The 14,818-nt window shown below is 36.6% G+C and overlaps 1 protein-coding gene and 1 long non-coding RNA gene across 2 annotated transcripts; both read right to left on the bottom strand.

The window, feature by feature from the left end:
- Positions 1–327: 327 nt before the first annotated feature.
- On the bottom strand, positions 328–3,870 carry LOC140852030 (uncharacterized). The gene is made up of 4 exons (XR_012134932.1): positions 3,719–3,870; positions 1,024–1,683; positions 882–935; positions 328–764 (listed from the first exon to the last, which is right to left on the bottom strand). It is a non-coding gene; the product is annotated as an uncharacterized lncRNA (long non-coding RNA).
- A 553-nt stretch (positions 3,871–4,423) lies between these two features.
- On the bottom strand, positions 4,424–12,831 carry LOC140852029 (probable cyclic nucleotide-gated ion channel 20, chloroplastic). Its single transcript, XM_073244685.1, has 4 exons — positions 12,692–12,831; positions 11,721–11,798; positions 8,220–8,349; positions 4,424–4,609 (listed from the first exon to the last, which is right to left on the bottom strand). Exons 1-4 carry the CDS (start codon positions 12,772–12,774, stop codon positions 4,439–4,441), a joined length of 462 nt encoding a protein of 153 aa, XP_073100786.1. The 5' UTR covers positions 12,775–12,831; the 3' UTR covers positions 4,424–4,438.
- Positions 12,832–14,818: the final 1,987 nt, after the last annotated feature.

Genomic DNA, 14,818 nt, shown 5'->3' with positions numbered 1-14,818 from the left:
TGCATACAGAAAATGAAGCACCCCATAGAAGCCTTACCAAGATAGTTCATATAACCATGGTTCAATTTGTTGTCCAACAGGTGAAAGCTGATGAGCTAATGCGAATGAACACAGTATATTGGAATTAAAACAAGTTGTTTCCGATCCTCTCAAATACAAAATCTGTCCAGTCTTGTCTTGCTCACATGTGATGTTTGGGTGATTGACCATGATAGAATTGATGTGGGAGAGGGTCCAAACTATTGAGCAAGATTATCCATTGTGCCTGCCATGGCCAAGACCCCAAATGACATGAGCCATTAGGCGACAAATGATGCGACCCGGGAATAATCACAATCACTTTGACTAATTTGCTTTGTTTAGGGTCCATGCAAATAGAAAACAAGCCAAGCTCAAACCACATTTTAATACTCGGCTTACAAACGGTTTGAGGTTGAATTAGTTCCCCCAAAATAAGTATGAGCTCATACTTAAGAATTGGCAGATTGAGCTGATTCATATGCCTCTCCTTGACAACCAGAGGTCAGGATTCAAAGTCTTAGATCGTGCACCGTAGACCTAGATAAATTATAATGTAGGAGAGCCTCTCTCTCTCTCTCTCTCTAGAAGTGAACCATGAGTTACCTATAGCTTCACCTTGGTGTCATTTTGCTTGGTACATCATCCACCAGTACCTCTGCGACATAACTGTGGTCGAGAAAGTGTCAGAATGAGACTTAAAGAGACGGGAAGCATGACCCACGTAACAATCCCTATGCAAGTGCCTGTAGAAAACCTTCTTGTCAGTCATTATATTGCATTATGGGGAGGGTAAGTGAGAATAAACACGAGTTAAGGGGATAGAATTTAATTTTTGATTCAGATAATTTCCCACTGAAAACCTGCTCTGAGTGCTGCACCGATTCACCGTTGAGAGCTGTAGAAGGGCCTCAGACCTGATGAATCCAGTGAAAATTCTTTCAAGTTACCGGCAGCAAGAATGGTAATAAAGTGGATCATCTGATACAAAAGAACCATGAGCACCTGCAATAACTGAGTTCAGCTGTTCGCTAACCATCTCCTCTTAAAACTGTGCATAAAGCTGCCATTTTTCTGCCATGCTAGGCCACTAAAAGGAGTCCATTCATCCATCCACATGCTGGGCAGTCCATGCTAGCTTTTCATGTTCCTTTTATGCAATTAGTGGCATACAACTTGCAATAGTTTAAATAGTACAACAGCAGTATATTAATTCACATTTGGAAGAAGATATGTTTAGGTGGGTTACCAAGAGAACATCAGTGCATCATAACATAACCTTGCTCATTGGTAATATGTATGCTCAGCTATCCTCTGCTTGAAGAGAATTTATGCATTACATGCTATTTAAACCTTTTAAGTAAAACAACTAACCAAAAGGCACCCACCCTCAGGGAAAACCATAAAACTAGAAAGAAGATAATTGATGCTTCGAACTGTTGACGGATAGGATCTTTTGCCTGAACCAATAGCATGGTGTCACAAGTACAGTACAGGAGCTTATCATGATGCTGAATCTGATGAAATATTGTCGCCAAACATGAGAATTAGAATGAGTAGATCCTTTGTTGGAACTCTCATTTCGCTTTAGACGTCTCTGCCTGTATCTCCAGGCTACTTGAATGCGGGGTCGCAGCAATATTTCTCCAGTAGGGTGATTCATACCTATTATTTTGAGGGGAACAAGATGATCTTAATGCTTGAGTTTCAAAGAACTAAATTTATAGGGTTCTACAGAATTCTGATTACCAGACTAGCAGTGCAATGTACCACAAACATCATGAATGGTGCTCTATAAATTAAAAGAAACTCCAGGCAATAAAAGCAGAAAATTGACACAAGGAAAATTTTTTATCTCAAGCACCTGAAGATAATTCTGAAAATTTTATCCTTGGTTATTTGTAATATTTCATCGGAAAAACATTATGGGACTGCACATAAAGTATTTGAGTTCTACATGATGTACTTATCAGCAAGCAATTAATAAAGAGAAGCAGCTCATAATGGATTAAGGAGGCTGAGAAAAGAATGTAAAATTAACTATGGAGGTTAACTTGTATGGTATACGGAATCCATTCTTCCACAGCTATAAATTTCTAGCTCAAGTGTTGCATTGCTCTAGAATCTGATGGCCACTCTTGCAATCCTCATAGCACTTTTCCGCCGTCACAAAGTAACTTTAGCTGCTAAAAGATATTTTATTGATTTCCTTTTACTAAGAGACTACTTTATAATATTCATTGACTTTTGGATTTTAAACCATACCTTTTTTTTATTTGCAACATAAGAGCTATTTTGTATTAACATATAATGCTTGATTTTGACCAAGATCTTTTCCTAGCACGCTTGTACCCTACCTTCTCTAAAAGCCCCACTCCCGATTCAGTAAATTAGGTACATGACATATAAATGCCTTGCACCATGTACATAAAAATGATAAGCTATTGCATGGGAAATGGTCAGTTATGGAATGGGCCAATACATAACTGTACATATCTATGTAGATTGGCAGACACATTGTACTGTCTTGGCTACCATGCAGCACAGGTATATATGATTGACAATGATAGTGAACCAGCATATATGATTTTTGTGTAGTATAACAACCACATTGGTTTACTTCAAAACTTAACAAACCACATTGACTCAATTAATGGAATCCATGTTGCATTACATATTAGGTAGGTTGAAAGGATTATACCATGAAATCAATTTTTTTACTCTTTTGCAAAGACCTATTCTCAGCTTAGACACTAAAGTTCAGCATTGACATCAACTTGTCTGGAGAAAACTTCAAACCAGAAACCCTTAGACTAGGCTTTCCAAACTTGGTCTACTATTAAGAAAATATTATCTCAGAGAATGTTCTATAGTTAGAAAACCTAATTTCACAAACTGTACCTTGCTTCAATCAATTCCACCAAATGAAATTTCTACCAAAAAGAAAAAAGAATAATAGAATGAAAAAAAATGAGGGCCAGATTCATCATGAAGATATTTCTTCAACATTCATTGAATTAGGCAAGATTATACCTTCCAGAAGTATAAAATAGATGTATGTATGGTAGGGCTGTCAAACAATAAGCTGTTTCTGAGCCAGCTTGTGCTCAGCTCAAAATTCAGCTTGCTGATTTGCAAACGAGCCAAGCTAGAGGAAGGTTGAGCTTGTTCTATCTGGCTTGATTAAACCTTAAATAAGAGCATGTAAAATATCTGACACTACATTGCAATTATTTTTACTATTTTCTATATAAAAATTAATATTTATTATTGAATTAATATGATTACGAAAAACATGATGTATTTTCAAATATACAATTCAAATATAACCAGAATTAGATCTCTTAAACAAACTGTTCACGAATAACTTGTGTTGGACCAAAATTAAATGAGCTAACTCGAGTTTTGCTTGATTACAAAATAAGTGAGGCTAGAGTTATTCCTGATTAGCTCAAGCTGGACTCGTTTATACCCCTCTCAATGAGATAAGGTTCATTGGTTATTCTAATTTCCAATATTTTTAAATTGCTTATTTCATTCAATTACCAAGATTGTCATCAGCATTTTAGTGAATTTCAAATGACTATAAAACTGACATCTATTGAGTTTCAAAAACACACAATACTAATCACGCATGACAAGATTTATGATGCAATTTGTGTTATGCAATATCAAAGACAATGGTGCGGATCATGCTTACCTAATTGCTCCTTGCACACGTGGGTGCCGCAGGAATCGGGAAAACAAGGTAGTGACTTCTTCCAAGTCAGCAGCTCGAAGTGCAAATGCCTCAACATTAGTCAGACACTTAACAGTCCTGTTTGAAAACAAGCGCTGTCCTGGGAACCTGATTCTGCACCCTCTGCAAAAGGAAAAATTTTTGAACACATTTAGCATGTTAGAAGAAGACATGCAACGTGATACAACATGATTTTTTTTTTCCTTGGCTTTGTCCAAATAGCCAGCTCCTTGGCTTAGTTTATGAATTTTCTCTTTACACACCACTGACAGTAACTTGTTATCTGTTTGTTTTACCAATTAGAGACATAGAACTGAATAACTGGCAGTTCTATATGAAAAAGAAAAATTGCCTTCTTCTGGTAATGTGTTAATCATCTATGCAAAACACTAAATATTTACATGAATTTCCGTAATATTATCCAAAAGTGTTCTGGGAAGCTGATCTAATGCCTTCGCAAAGACAAAACTAATCAAAAATAGTAACCAGCAAATCAAGCACTAACTAATATTGGACCTCTTAAATCTAGAATTGGGTTATATGCCTAGATAGGAATTTCTGAATGCCATGCAGTATTTGCCAATGGAGATTGGTGTAGAATTCATACCTCTATTCACCGAAGATGCTCAAGATACCATGTGAGGAGCTCCTCACCACATACATCTCCTTCTGATAAAGGAGCTATATTTCCATCTGTTCCAATGCTCTCCAATTTACCCTCACTATGAAAACCATCTTTTCAACAGGACTGCCCTGATAAAGAATATCACTTCCTCTAATGTATAACTTTTGCCTTAATTTTTCACAAACAGCATCAAAGAGGGGCTCATCCATCAGGGAAAATATCCGAACCTGCAAATCAGCAAATCTTAGATTGTTAACAAAACTATGATATCAGAAACTAGAAGACTCAAAATTGCAACAATGGCATGAAGCCAGCATTTATATTTTGCTCGGTAATGTGCATAACTTTGTTCAACTGATCTTTTGCTTCAATTTGATCTTAGTCCACAGTTCATACCATTAATATCTTGTTAGAGTACTAGTATATGTAAATTGGGTCACCAATGCCAGAGATATTACCACGATATTATGTTTTTGGCATCTAAAGCAGATCAGTAGAGTTCAGGCACTAGCCTGTGGTAGTGCATGAATGTTGCAGAATATACATGTTCATAATGATATAGAATTGCGTACCTCCATTCATATATGTGAGCCAGAAATGGATTGAATTATAATGGCAAGGATTGTTTTAGCATTTCTGAGTATAGGTCCATATGTGCACCCTTTAGTGTGATATGCTAATCATAGGGCGTGTTATGTGCATCCTTTAGCATGATATGCTAATCATAGGGTGTGTTTGCCACTGATTGTCTGAAGCTTCATGTTGTAATAAGTTTAGGAGCTAAATCTTTCACTTGTTTGTCTAGTTTTGTGTGACAAGCATTTATAAGAATCCAATAATCCCCAGGATATGGAAATGGCCCCAATCTCATCCTCCTTGCATCAAATTCAGCAAGGATAATAAAATCTAATGAAGCAGCATTTTTCTATATTCTCTGCTTTACCCAAGAAAGAAGAAACACGTAACCAACATGGCAAACTCAAAGGAAAGAATCAACCTCATGGTGATCACTCACTTGTGATGTTAAATATGATGGCAGAACAAATCCCAACTACAAGTGTGATGTTAAATAAACCTAGTAAACATTATATAGAAGAACAATACATTTTTAATTCTCAGCTGCACTAGACCATCCATTTCCATTTAATAATGGAAACTTAAATCATAATGACACCAAGGAAGAATATAGAACAAGTATAAATGATTTTTTTTTTTTTAAAATGTGATATCTATATATGGACAGGAGTGAAAGAGCTCCTTATCCTAGAATTCAGAGAAATAGCAAAGGAAATAGGATAAAAATGTCACTCCTCTAACCAGAATCCACCGGTTTTCTTTGCTTAGTACTCTCTCTCAAGCATTAAAGAGAAACAAAAATAAAATAGGAGGAAAAAATGACCTTCATACCATTCGAACCTGAGCCTCTTCTTAATATGAGATAGCCTAAGCCAACCCAAATTGACAATTGTCCTAATTAGCAAAATTTGAAACAACCCACGCCCAAAATCTCTATACACAAGTCCATCAAATATATACCTCATTCCAACAATCCCATTCTAATAAGCCTCCTCTCTAGGGGTGTACTTGGGGTTAGTTCAGGTTCCCATCACTCTAGCCTAAACCAACCAATGAAACATGCACATAATCAGAGTTGACCGAACAATTAACTTGCCTAGCAAAATTCAAACTCAACATAAGTCCCAAATTTGAACCCAAATATGGTAAAAGCATTGAATTAGGGTGCGGGTGGAGGCTGACTCTAGGAGTTATCAAGTCAGGTCAGGTCCAGGTATCACCTACCCCAGATCAGACTTGTTGGGAGGTTTTGTCATACATTTGAATCCATATCTTATACGTTTAGGATCGACTCAACTAAAGATTGAGTTCAAGTTAGACATGTTTGGTCAGGTTGCCCAACTATATTCTCACATGCATCTCCCTATCCAAAACTCAAAGAGAAGTCAAAGAAGATAGGCAAAAAAAAATTGTCTTCCAACTCAAAACTGTCCCCTTCTATCTTTGCTTAAAATAACTATTAAAACCCAAATAAAAACCAAAAAGAAGGAAGAAAAATCATCCTTCCTCCAATTTGAACAGGAGCCTCTCCTTCATATTGAATTGACTGGAGCATATTTGGGTTATCCCAATCTGATCTGATTTGACAATCAACCTGATCAACGAAATTTTGAATGCAACTAGAGTAAAAATCTCTATGCATAAGCCTATTAAATGTATGGTACAACCTAACACACAAAATTCCTAATCTCCATCGGACATGAATAATTATGAACCCGATTAAAATCTGAAACCCAATATGCATCCAAAATTTTTATATAAGCCTATTGCACATATAGGAGATTACTACCCTTAAAAAAAAATGGAGAAAAGAAATCTTCCTATTCCAAAATTTAGAAAAAGATAAAAAATGTAAATGAAAAAAAAATTCCTCCAACTCAAACTTGATGCCATCCTTACTGAACCAAGAAAATATGAAACCTAGCTAGGCTTGACCAAACAATTTATTTCTTCCACTCCTTATTCCTTTACATCCCTCTACTTCATGCCACACCAATCAATGATCAAGGATACATGATCTAACCACCCTAGATTTATTGATAATATCTTTTCTCACATTTTACTTTGAGACAATTAGTACTTATGATAATATTATATAATTTATTTATTTTTTCACTTTTATTTTTGGTTTTCTATATATCGAATAACTCTGTTTCTAATTTTTTTTCATTATTTTTTATTTCTATATTTAACATTTCTTAATCCCCTAGCATAATGTGGTTTTTTTAGTTGCACTATGTCGACTTATATATGTGCTTAGCTTGCTCATGGTTCCATAGAAGATTTGCTGAGCTGGTACCAGAGGTTGTACTAGCTGATGACTGGAATGATACGGAATGGGTCTGTACTATATCGTTCTGGGGTATATTAAAACATGGAAGAAAGGGTGAAAGGAAGGAGAGAGAGGAAGAGAGATGGAGGGAGAGGAAGGAGGAAGAGAGAAAGCATGCCAAAATCCAAGGAGGAGGGCCATTGTGGCCACAGGGAGATAGAGAGAGATATAGAGAAGAAGCGAATGAGAGAGAAACCCTAATCGAGAAGGAGATGGAGGGAGAGAACGACGAGAGGGAGAGGGTGGAGGGGGGGAGAAAGGAGATGGTGAGATAGACTTGGGAGCAATGCGATGATTGGTGAGAGTGAGACGAGCGCAGACAAGCAAGCGAACGAGCAAAGCTTGAGGCTCGAGAGGCTTTCAAAGCCAAATAGAGGTATGACTTTATAAACCAAGACCGAACCAACCCAAGAGGCTGAATCGTTCCAAGCCGGCTTCGGTACTATTTAGTACAAGCCCAAAAGCCCAGTTCAGGCCAATTTGGCAATCCAAGGTTCCATGTTGGAAGAAATGAATTAATATATTATTATGATGTTGAGAGTTATCTCCCTCTACTTATTCTTAAAAAACAATGATAATTACTACTTACAGCAAAAAGGTGCCTGTGAAAACACTTTACCATTTGGTACAATCATAGACATCTTACAATTGAACTTCCACTCTCTCTGATATGTTTACTGTATTTGTTGTTTGTCAAGCAAGAAAAGTACAATTTTAATTATCATAGGCCACACATACATAGAAGATAAGAATTACCATCTCAAGATATTACAAATTTCCTCAAAGCAATTGCATTCGATGCCTAAACATTAAATTGTCCTATCATGACAATACATGTCAGACATATTAGAACAAGAACTTTATCGATAAAGGACATAGACTTATTGCCATAACCATAAAAGGGTCAAATCTCATGTTTGGAAACTCACTTTATTGAGAAACTTAAAGAAATGACGTCGTATTTCCCTTTGTAGGTCCTCCGGTAGATTCTCTAGTAGCTGTTCTTCATTTACACCTCGAGTAGCTGCCCAACTAAACCTTTCTGCTTGTCTTACTTGCCTAAATCATCAGGTAATTTGGGTGAAATATCAGCACCAAAAATAAAACTTCAGCTATTAATAACAAGCACATGCAGAAAGTCATCAGATTTGAACAATAACAAGACACATAAAAGTAATAAACTAAATGCCTAAGATTCAATCCACGTAAATGATTATAAGGTCCGAATGATAATGCACTATGTTAACCAAATTACTTAGCCCAATTTAATTCATAAACAAGTGGCTCAGATAAAATATAATATGATGTGGACTCAACATGAATAACTAAATAGATATTCCAATAGATATTTCCTATTTCAATCACTACTATAAAGTAATAAAGTTCTCAGAACAGTGACAACAAACTGTTATGATCCCCATACAGATTTATGCAATTAAGTTGGCTAAGTAGTTAGTTTTGGAAAACACTTAACAAATTGCAATGGTCACAGCATTATCGTAGTCAAGACAATTTTTGATATATACTACACTTTGCCTTGCTCATTATATAGGCACTTTCCAAGTCTACAGCAACTGGATGGGTCTCTCCCTCTTCGCATGATCATAGACAGAAAAACCAATAAGGAAGGTTTTCCTTCCCACTCATGACAAATTCCTCCCTCATGGAAAAGCTCATCAACCAGAAGATCAAAATAAAGAGGTTGGTGCAAGTCAAGATATAGACATAGAAGTTTCTTGAGATTAGGATGTGTATTTCTCATGAAATAAGACTTGCAGGTTAAGTACATATATCTTTAATTTATTTGTAATCTTACAATCACTAGCATCTAATATTTTCCCTGCTTACTATGATACTAAGATCAATTTATTGGTTGGAACCTTCATGTCAGAGCTTCGAATTAGCATTCTAGAAGAAAACAATCTAGAAGATCACCATCAATTAAATGATCAGATTCAATCTCCTAGAGAATGTCTTAGGTGCTTTTGGAGTTCTCATCTTATCTAGCGGTCACTAGAACATAATTCATGCTCCAAGAGCACCAACTGATCAAAAGGTCCAAAACAAACAACTGTGACCAGGTCAGCCAAATTCAAGTTCAGGGTAATATCTACCCCAAGGTTCGTTGTGCTGGTACCACAACCCAGACTGGTAGCCAGTGGCACGATTCAGGATGCCCCTGTGCCGTTCCGTGTAAGGCCTAAACCGACATAGCAGAGAGGGTGGACGAAGAAAGAGATGGAGAGAGAGAGAGAGAGAGGTGAGACGGAAAAGAGGGAGAGGAGAGAGAGCCTTCGAAAGCTATTAGAGGGCCACCGGAGGCCCACCGCACCTAATGGAGGGTCCGAGGAGGGGCTCCACCCTCCTCCCAATCAAATAGGGGATTTAACCCTTGTTTCATTTTTTTTTTTATTTTGAAGATTTCAGGTGAATTGGGCAACAACATTGTCGATTTCACTTAACTATTTCTTTTTTTTTTTTTGAAGATTTCGGGTGTGTTGCCCAAAAATCTTTAAAATAAAAAATAAAATGAGAGACGAAGCCTCTGTTCGATCAAAAGTACGGAACCCCTCCTCCAGCCCTCCATCAGAAGCGGCAAGCCTCTGACGCCCTCTAAAGGCCCTCTCTCTCCTTCTTCTCCTCCACCCCACCTTTCTCTCCTTTCCTCTTCCTTCTCCCTCTCCTCCTTCACGGTTTCTTGTTTCGATTGCCGGAACCATCCTGGTCCGCTGACAGCACAGCTCAGTATGTCCCAATTTGGATGGTTGGATGGTTCCACAATTCTTGATCTACCCTTTCTATTACCTTACAGCCACTTTTACTCATCCCTTCTTCCTCTTTATTTGCATGTTTCCTGCTTGCTTTAAACCAGTTTCCAACATACATGGATAGTTGTGCACAATTTATTTGATAATGTATAATGGCAATCCTTCATCTATATTAACTTCTCTTGACTACTTGCCACTTTCTCCAATCCTTTACCAATTCGCATCCTTCACTTATCTATTATTCAGTAATGTGTCTTTTTCTTGTACTCCACCTCAACTTAATTTCTTTCTTAGGATGTTTGACTGCAGTCAGTTTTCAGATACCATGAGGCATTCACATGACAATGACATGAGATGAAATGAAATAAACCATGGCATTTGATCTAGTATTGTAATGAGGCAACTTCCATGAATTGATTTGTTGCATCAAATTGATGAGACCAGACCTAAATTTTTCAACAGAGGTGTTCCAGGATGCATCAATCATGCAAGCATGACAGGTTGACAAATGATTGTCTTATCTTTTCTCTTGTTCTTTATTGTATGCTTTAGGGCGGCAATCTACAATGTTCAGTGCTTCTTGGTGCTGAGGATGTGCTCAAGTACTTCATCTCGTTCCTCATCTGATGTTACTTGAATATGATCTGCTATTGTTATATTTGTTATCATGGTGGTGTATCTCATTTAGTGCACACCATTTCATTAAGGTAAATAATTAATTAGTAGAAAACAAGATCTAGTACAAGTCCTATGCTCTTATCACCTTATCACTTTCAATAATAACAAACTGCTTGGTAGAGAGATCAAACAATGAATACAGCTTTGGATATATGCTGGATGGCTCTTTGTGGTGACAGGCGATGTGATAATGGATACAAGAGTGACCCTTTAGATATACATTTCTGAAGAAGATCACCATTTAGACTCAGGGGTGTTTGGTTGCGACCAAAATTGGAATTGGAATGGTCAAATCCCCAAAGCATTTGGTTCGGGACCGGAATTAGAATCGGAATGAAAATTTGAATCCTTAGGGGAGAATGGGGATTGAGTTTTAGGTAAATTAGGCCATTCCCTTTCCACCCCAGAATCGGTATTAGAATGGACTCCTCCCAACCAAACGGTTGGAATGGCAGCCACTTATTCCCATTCCGATTTCAGACCCCAACTCCCCCCAAACAAACACCCCCCAATCCCTTGATATTATGAATAGTTTCTAATACAAATTTTCAAGTGTTTCACATGTAAAAGGAACACTCATACAGTTATACTAGTAATGCAACCTTACATGTGCATATTGCCATATGTGAAATATCTGGATAAAATAAGATAATCTCATTAGTACCTTTAACTACACTAGCATGAAGTTCTCATATTTATTGTGAAGACAAGAAACAGTATAGTGTTCTCATGGCAAGTGATGAAAATTTTGATTAAATGAAGACAAGTGAACAGAAAATAGGGCTAGCATAAGGCATAAAACATCATGAAGCATAATATTGCCATGTGGAGATTCATTTCAATCAAACCAAAGATGACAGCAAAAAGATATATACAAGGGTAAAATAGGTTCAATGAAACCGAGTACATTATTTTCATAACTTATCATGGAGATTGATGCATAAGAGCTGAAATCAAATATTCAATGATATTTTTGTTACAAACCTCCTCAAATCTTCAGGCAAACGACGATGGCTCATCCATTGTTCAACATCACGTCGTCTAAGCTGCATTTCAAGTTTCCTTGTAAAACAAAGAGCAAGAATCAAATGAAGGTACATTGCAGGTTTTATAATATCTGATGTGCTTTTATGAAATTCCAAAAAAGAAAAGATCTTCTACTAAGTCAGAACTAAGAAAAAGTTACGCTGCGATGCTAAAAGGAATCCAATAAGGAAAAAGAATAGGTTTATTATCTGCTATATAAATCAAAATATTTGATTAGCCAATATATCTCATGCCCCAAGAATTTAAAAATTCAAGGTGTGATTTGTTGGTAACCAGCAGGTACGGTATGTACTGTGGTACAAAGGCAGTACAAAGTCAGCACCTACCAGGTCAAATGAGTACCAACACATACAAAAAAGGAGGTGTACCATGGGCACGAGATCAGTATGGTAGGTACAGGATCTACCAAGAGATCTATCCTGAGGGGCACCATGTACCCATCCCTAGCTGGCATGGTACATATAGAGCATGATGGGGCACTATGAACAGTACATTGCTCCTTGAGTAAACATTTCCATAAGATAAAAATATGAGTCACAAATCCATGGTGTAATTGGTGAGCTTTTTTACATCTACACGTCCAAATTTCATTTTCCTAACTAAAATTAAACACCCCAAGTCAGATACACATGCCAGTTTATGTAAATACACTAATTAATGCACAATGACACATGCGCATATAAATAGAGTGATGGAATCAATGGATGCTTATATTATGTTGTAAAAATTGTGTGATTTAGTGTAGAACAAAGTCTCCAAAAAACTGACATGTCAAAGGGCTTACTATAATACAAATTGTAAAAAGCAATTAAGGTTGTAATCCTACTAATGAGTTGCACAATTAACAAGTATTAAAAACAAGAAAAAGAGCTTCAGTAAGATGACTTATAAGCACATAATTTGCATACCTCCTTCCAAGAGCCTGGAGAAAGTTCTGCATATTTCCAATGAGCAATGCAAATAACAAGAGCCCCAATCCAATGATGGCCATAGTGAACAGAACTTCCCACACAAATAACTTGGAACTTGGTTACCAGCTAAAGTACTGATTTGCTAGGCACAACAATATTTAAAAGGTCAGAAAAAATTACCAAAGAATGTGCAAATTGCCCATAAGATTTGCAAGAAATAACATACACAGCCTTTCTAATTTTTTGATAAACATTCAAGTACTAACTAAACAGAGAAAATAAATCAAAGTTGCAAATTTACATGAATCATAGCCACGGTGAATAAGAAATCCACCAAAAAAAATTAAACACTGGTTACCAGCTAAAGTGCTAATTTGTTATGGCATTGACGTAGCAGTTAAACAAAGGTAATACAGATTATATTAAAGAATTTATAGAAAAGACTAAAGATTGCAAGAAAGAAGGTGAGAAATGCAACAGCTTTTCTGTTTATATTTGAATATTCTTCCCATTCAAAATTCAAGCTAAAATAATAAAACAAAAAACTTCCGGTTTCAATTTCACATAAATTGAAGCAATATCACATATTTCAAACAAGAAAGAAAGTTACACAGTGCAGATTTCTTTACTGTTATCACGTGATGTGTCGCATGCTTTACATGAATTTAAAGTCTCTCGAGCAAGCAAAATCTATAAGCCTCACAACAAAATTCAAAAATATCAAGCAAGTATCAACCCACCATCCTAATGGTCTTCCCTATAAATTCTACATCAAGAGCTACCTCCTCCATCCATGCAAAACCCATACAAATTCTGTCAATTGTACATATCTTTTTTACTTTTCTAACCTTGCACATGAATCTGAACCTCTTCTGATCAGGCTTCTTTCTTTGGTTTCATTGTGCATGACCAACTATAGCATTAGTTACCCATCTTTTACCTCCTCTTCCATGAGTGCAATGACTAGACCTCCTTAAGTATCCTACCAAAATATCAGTAAGTTTCCATCCAACTCACTCTTCTAGGAAGTGCAGAAACTTCAAGTTGCATGCCATACCTGTATCATATACATATCAGATGGCAGCACTCATGGATACTTCTAGGTTACAAACAGAATACTGATTTTAGGCATCATATCTTTTTTTTTTAAAAAAAAAAAACATTCCAAATACTTTCTAGAAAATTTTAGATACTTTCCCAATACCTCTAGGAATGAGGGTAAGTGCATTTTCTTTGCAACTTTTTTAAATGAATGCTAATCTTTTAATGTGAACAGTCAATTTTGGAGTTTGTGATTGAATATTTAATATGAAGCAAGGTACACTGTCTCATTACCAGACCCATGCCATCCATCCTGTCAGTGTGCCGGTACACGAAGTATGGGGGCCGGTTGGCATACGAGTGTCAATACGCTCTCTGTACTGTGTATCGGTGCAAGAGTCCAAGGATTTGAGTGATAAACCAAATAATGAATTTGTGGAAGTTGATGCTATTGCATAAAGAATTCAAATGAATTCAAAGAATCTTTAATAATATCAATTAGCCTGCATGACCGCAACCCAAGCTGGATGAAAGCACAAGTAGCAACCCTAGTACACCCCTGCTGCATTGCATACAATAACATTCAGCAGGGCAGGGCGAGATGCCTCAGGTCTTTATTAGTCAAAACAACTAACGTCTGAAGCAAATTTAGAACAATACTTTAATTAAAAAAACACTCCGGCCAATCCTCCAAAATTAATTCTAAGGCTCATTTCAGCAATTGATTTATTGCTTGTAGGCAGAATATCTTCAGTTTCCAGTGGGCATTTGATTAGATCTCTAGAAAAATATTGTCTGCTTGCCATTGAACCTTTTGCCCAAAGAAGATACATCGGTCCATTCAACGGAGTAATGATTTTCCCAAAAAAAGGCATAAAATGATTTTGAGGGACAGTCGGCTTCCCAAATAATTCACAAGCTCAAAGAGTTTTAAAAATAACCTGAACAAATGGACATCCGTATTCATATTCATTTTTTTGCACAAGGTGATGAAACAAATACACTTGAAAAATAGAATTTGTTAATAAATCTCTATTTCAAAAATACAAATTCAAAGATGATATTACCAAAAAAGGGTGGCTC

This window comes from Elaeis guineensis, chromosome 10, assembly GCF_000442705.2.
Source record: "Elaeis guineensis isolate ETL-2024a chromosome 10, EG11, whole genome shotgun sequence".
NCBI classification, from domain to species: domain Eukaryota; kingdom Viridiplantae; phylum Streptophyta; class Magnoliopsida; order Arecales; family Arecaceae; genus Elaeis; species Elaeis guineensis.
The sequence above is the reverse complement of the archived record's forward strand: the minus strand, read 5'-3'. Positions and strand labels throughout refer to the sequence as shown.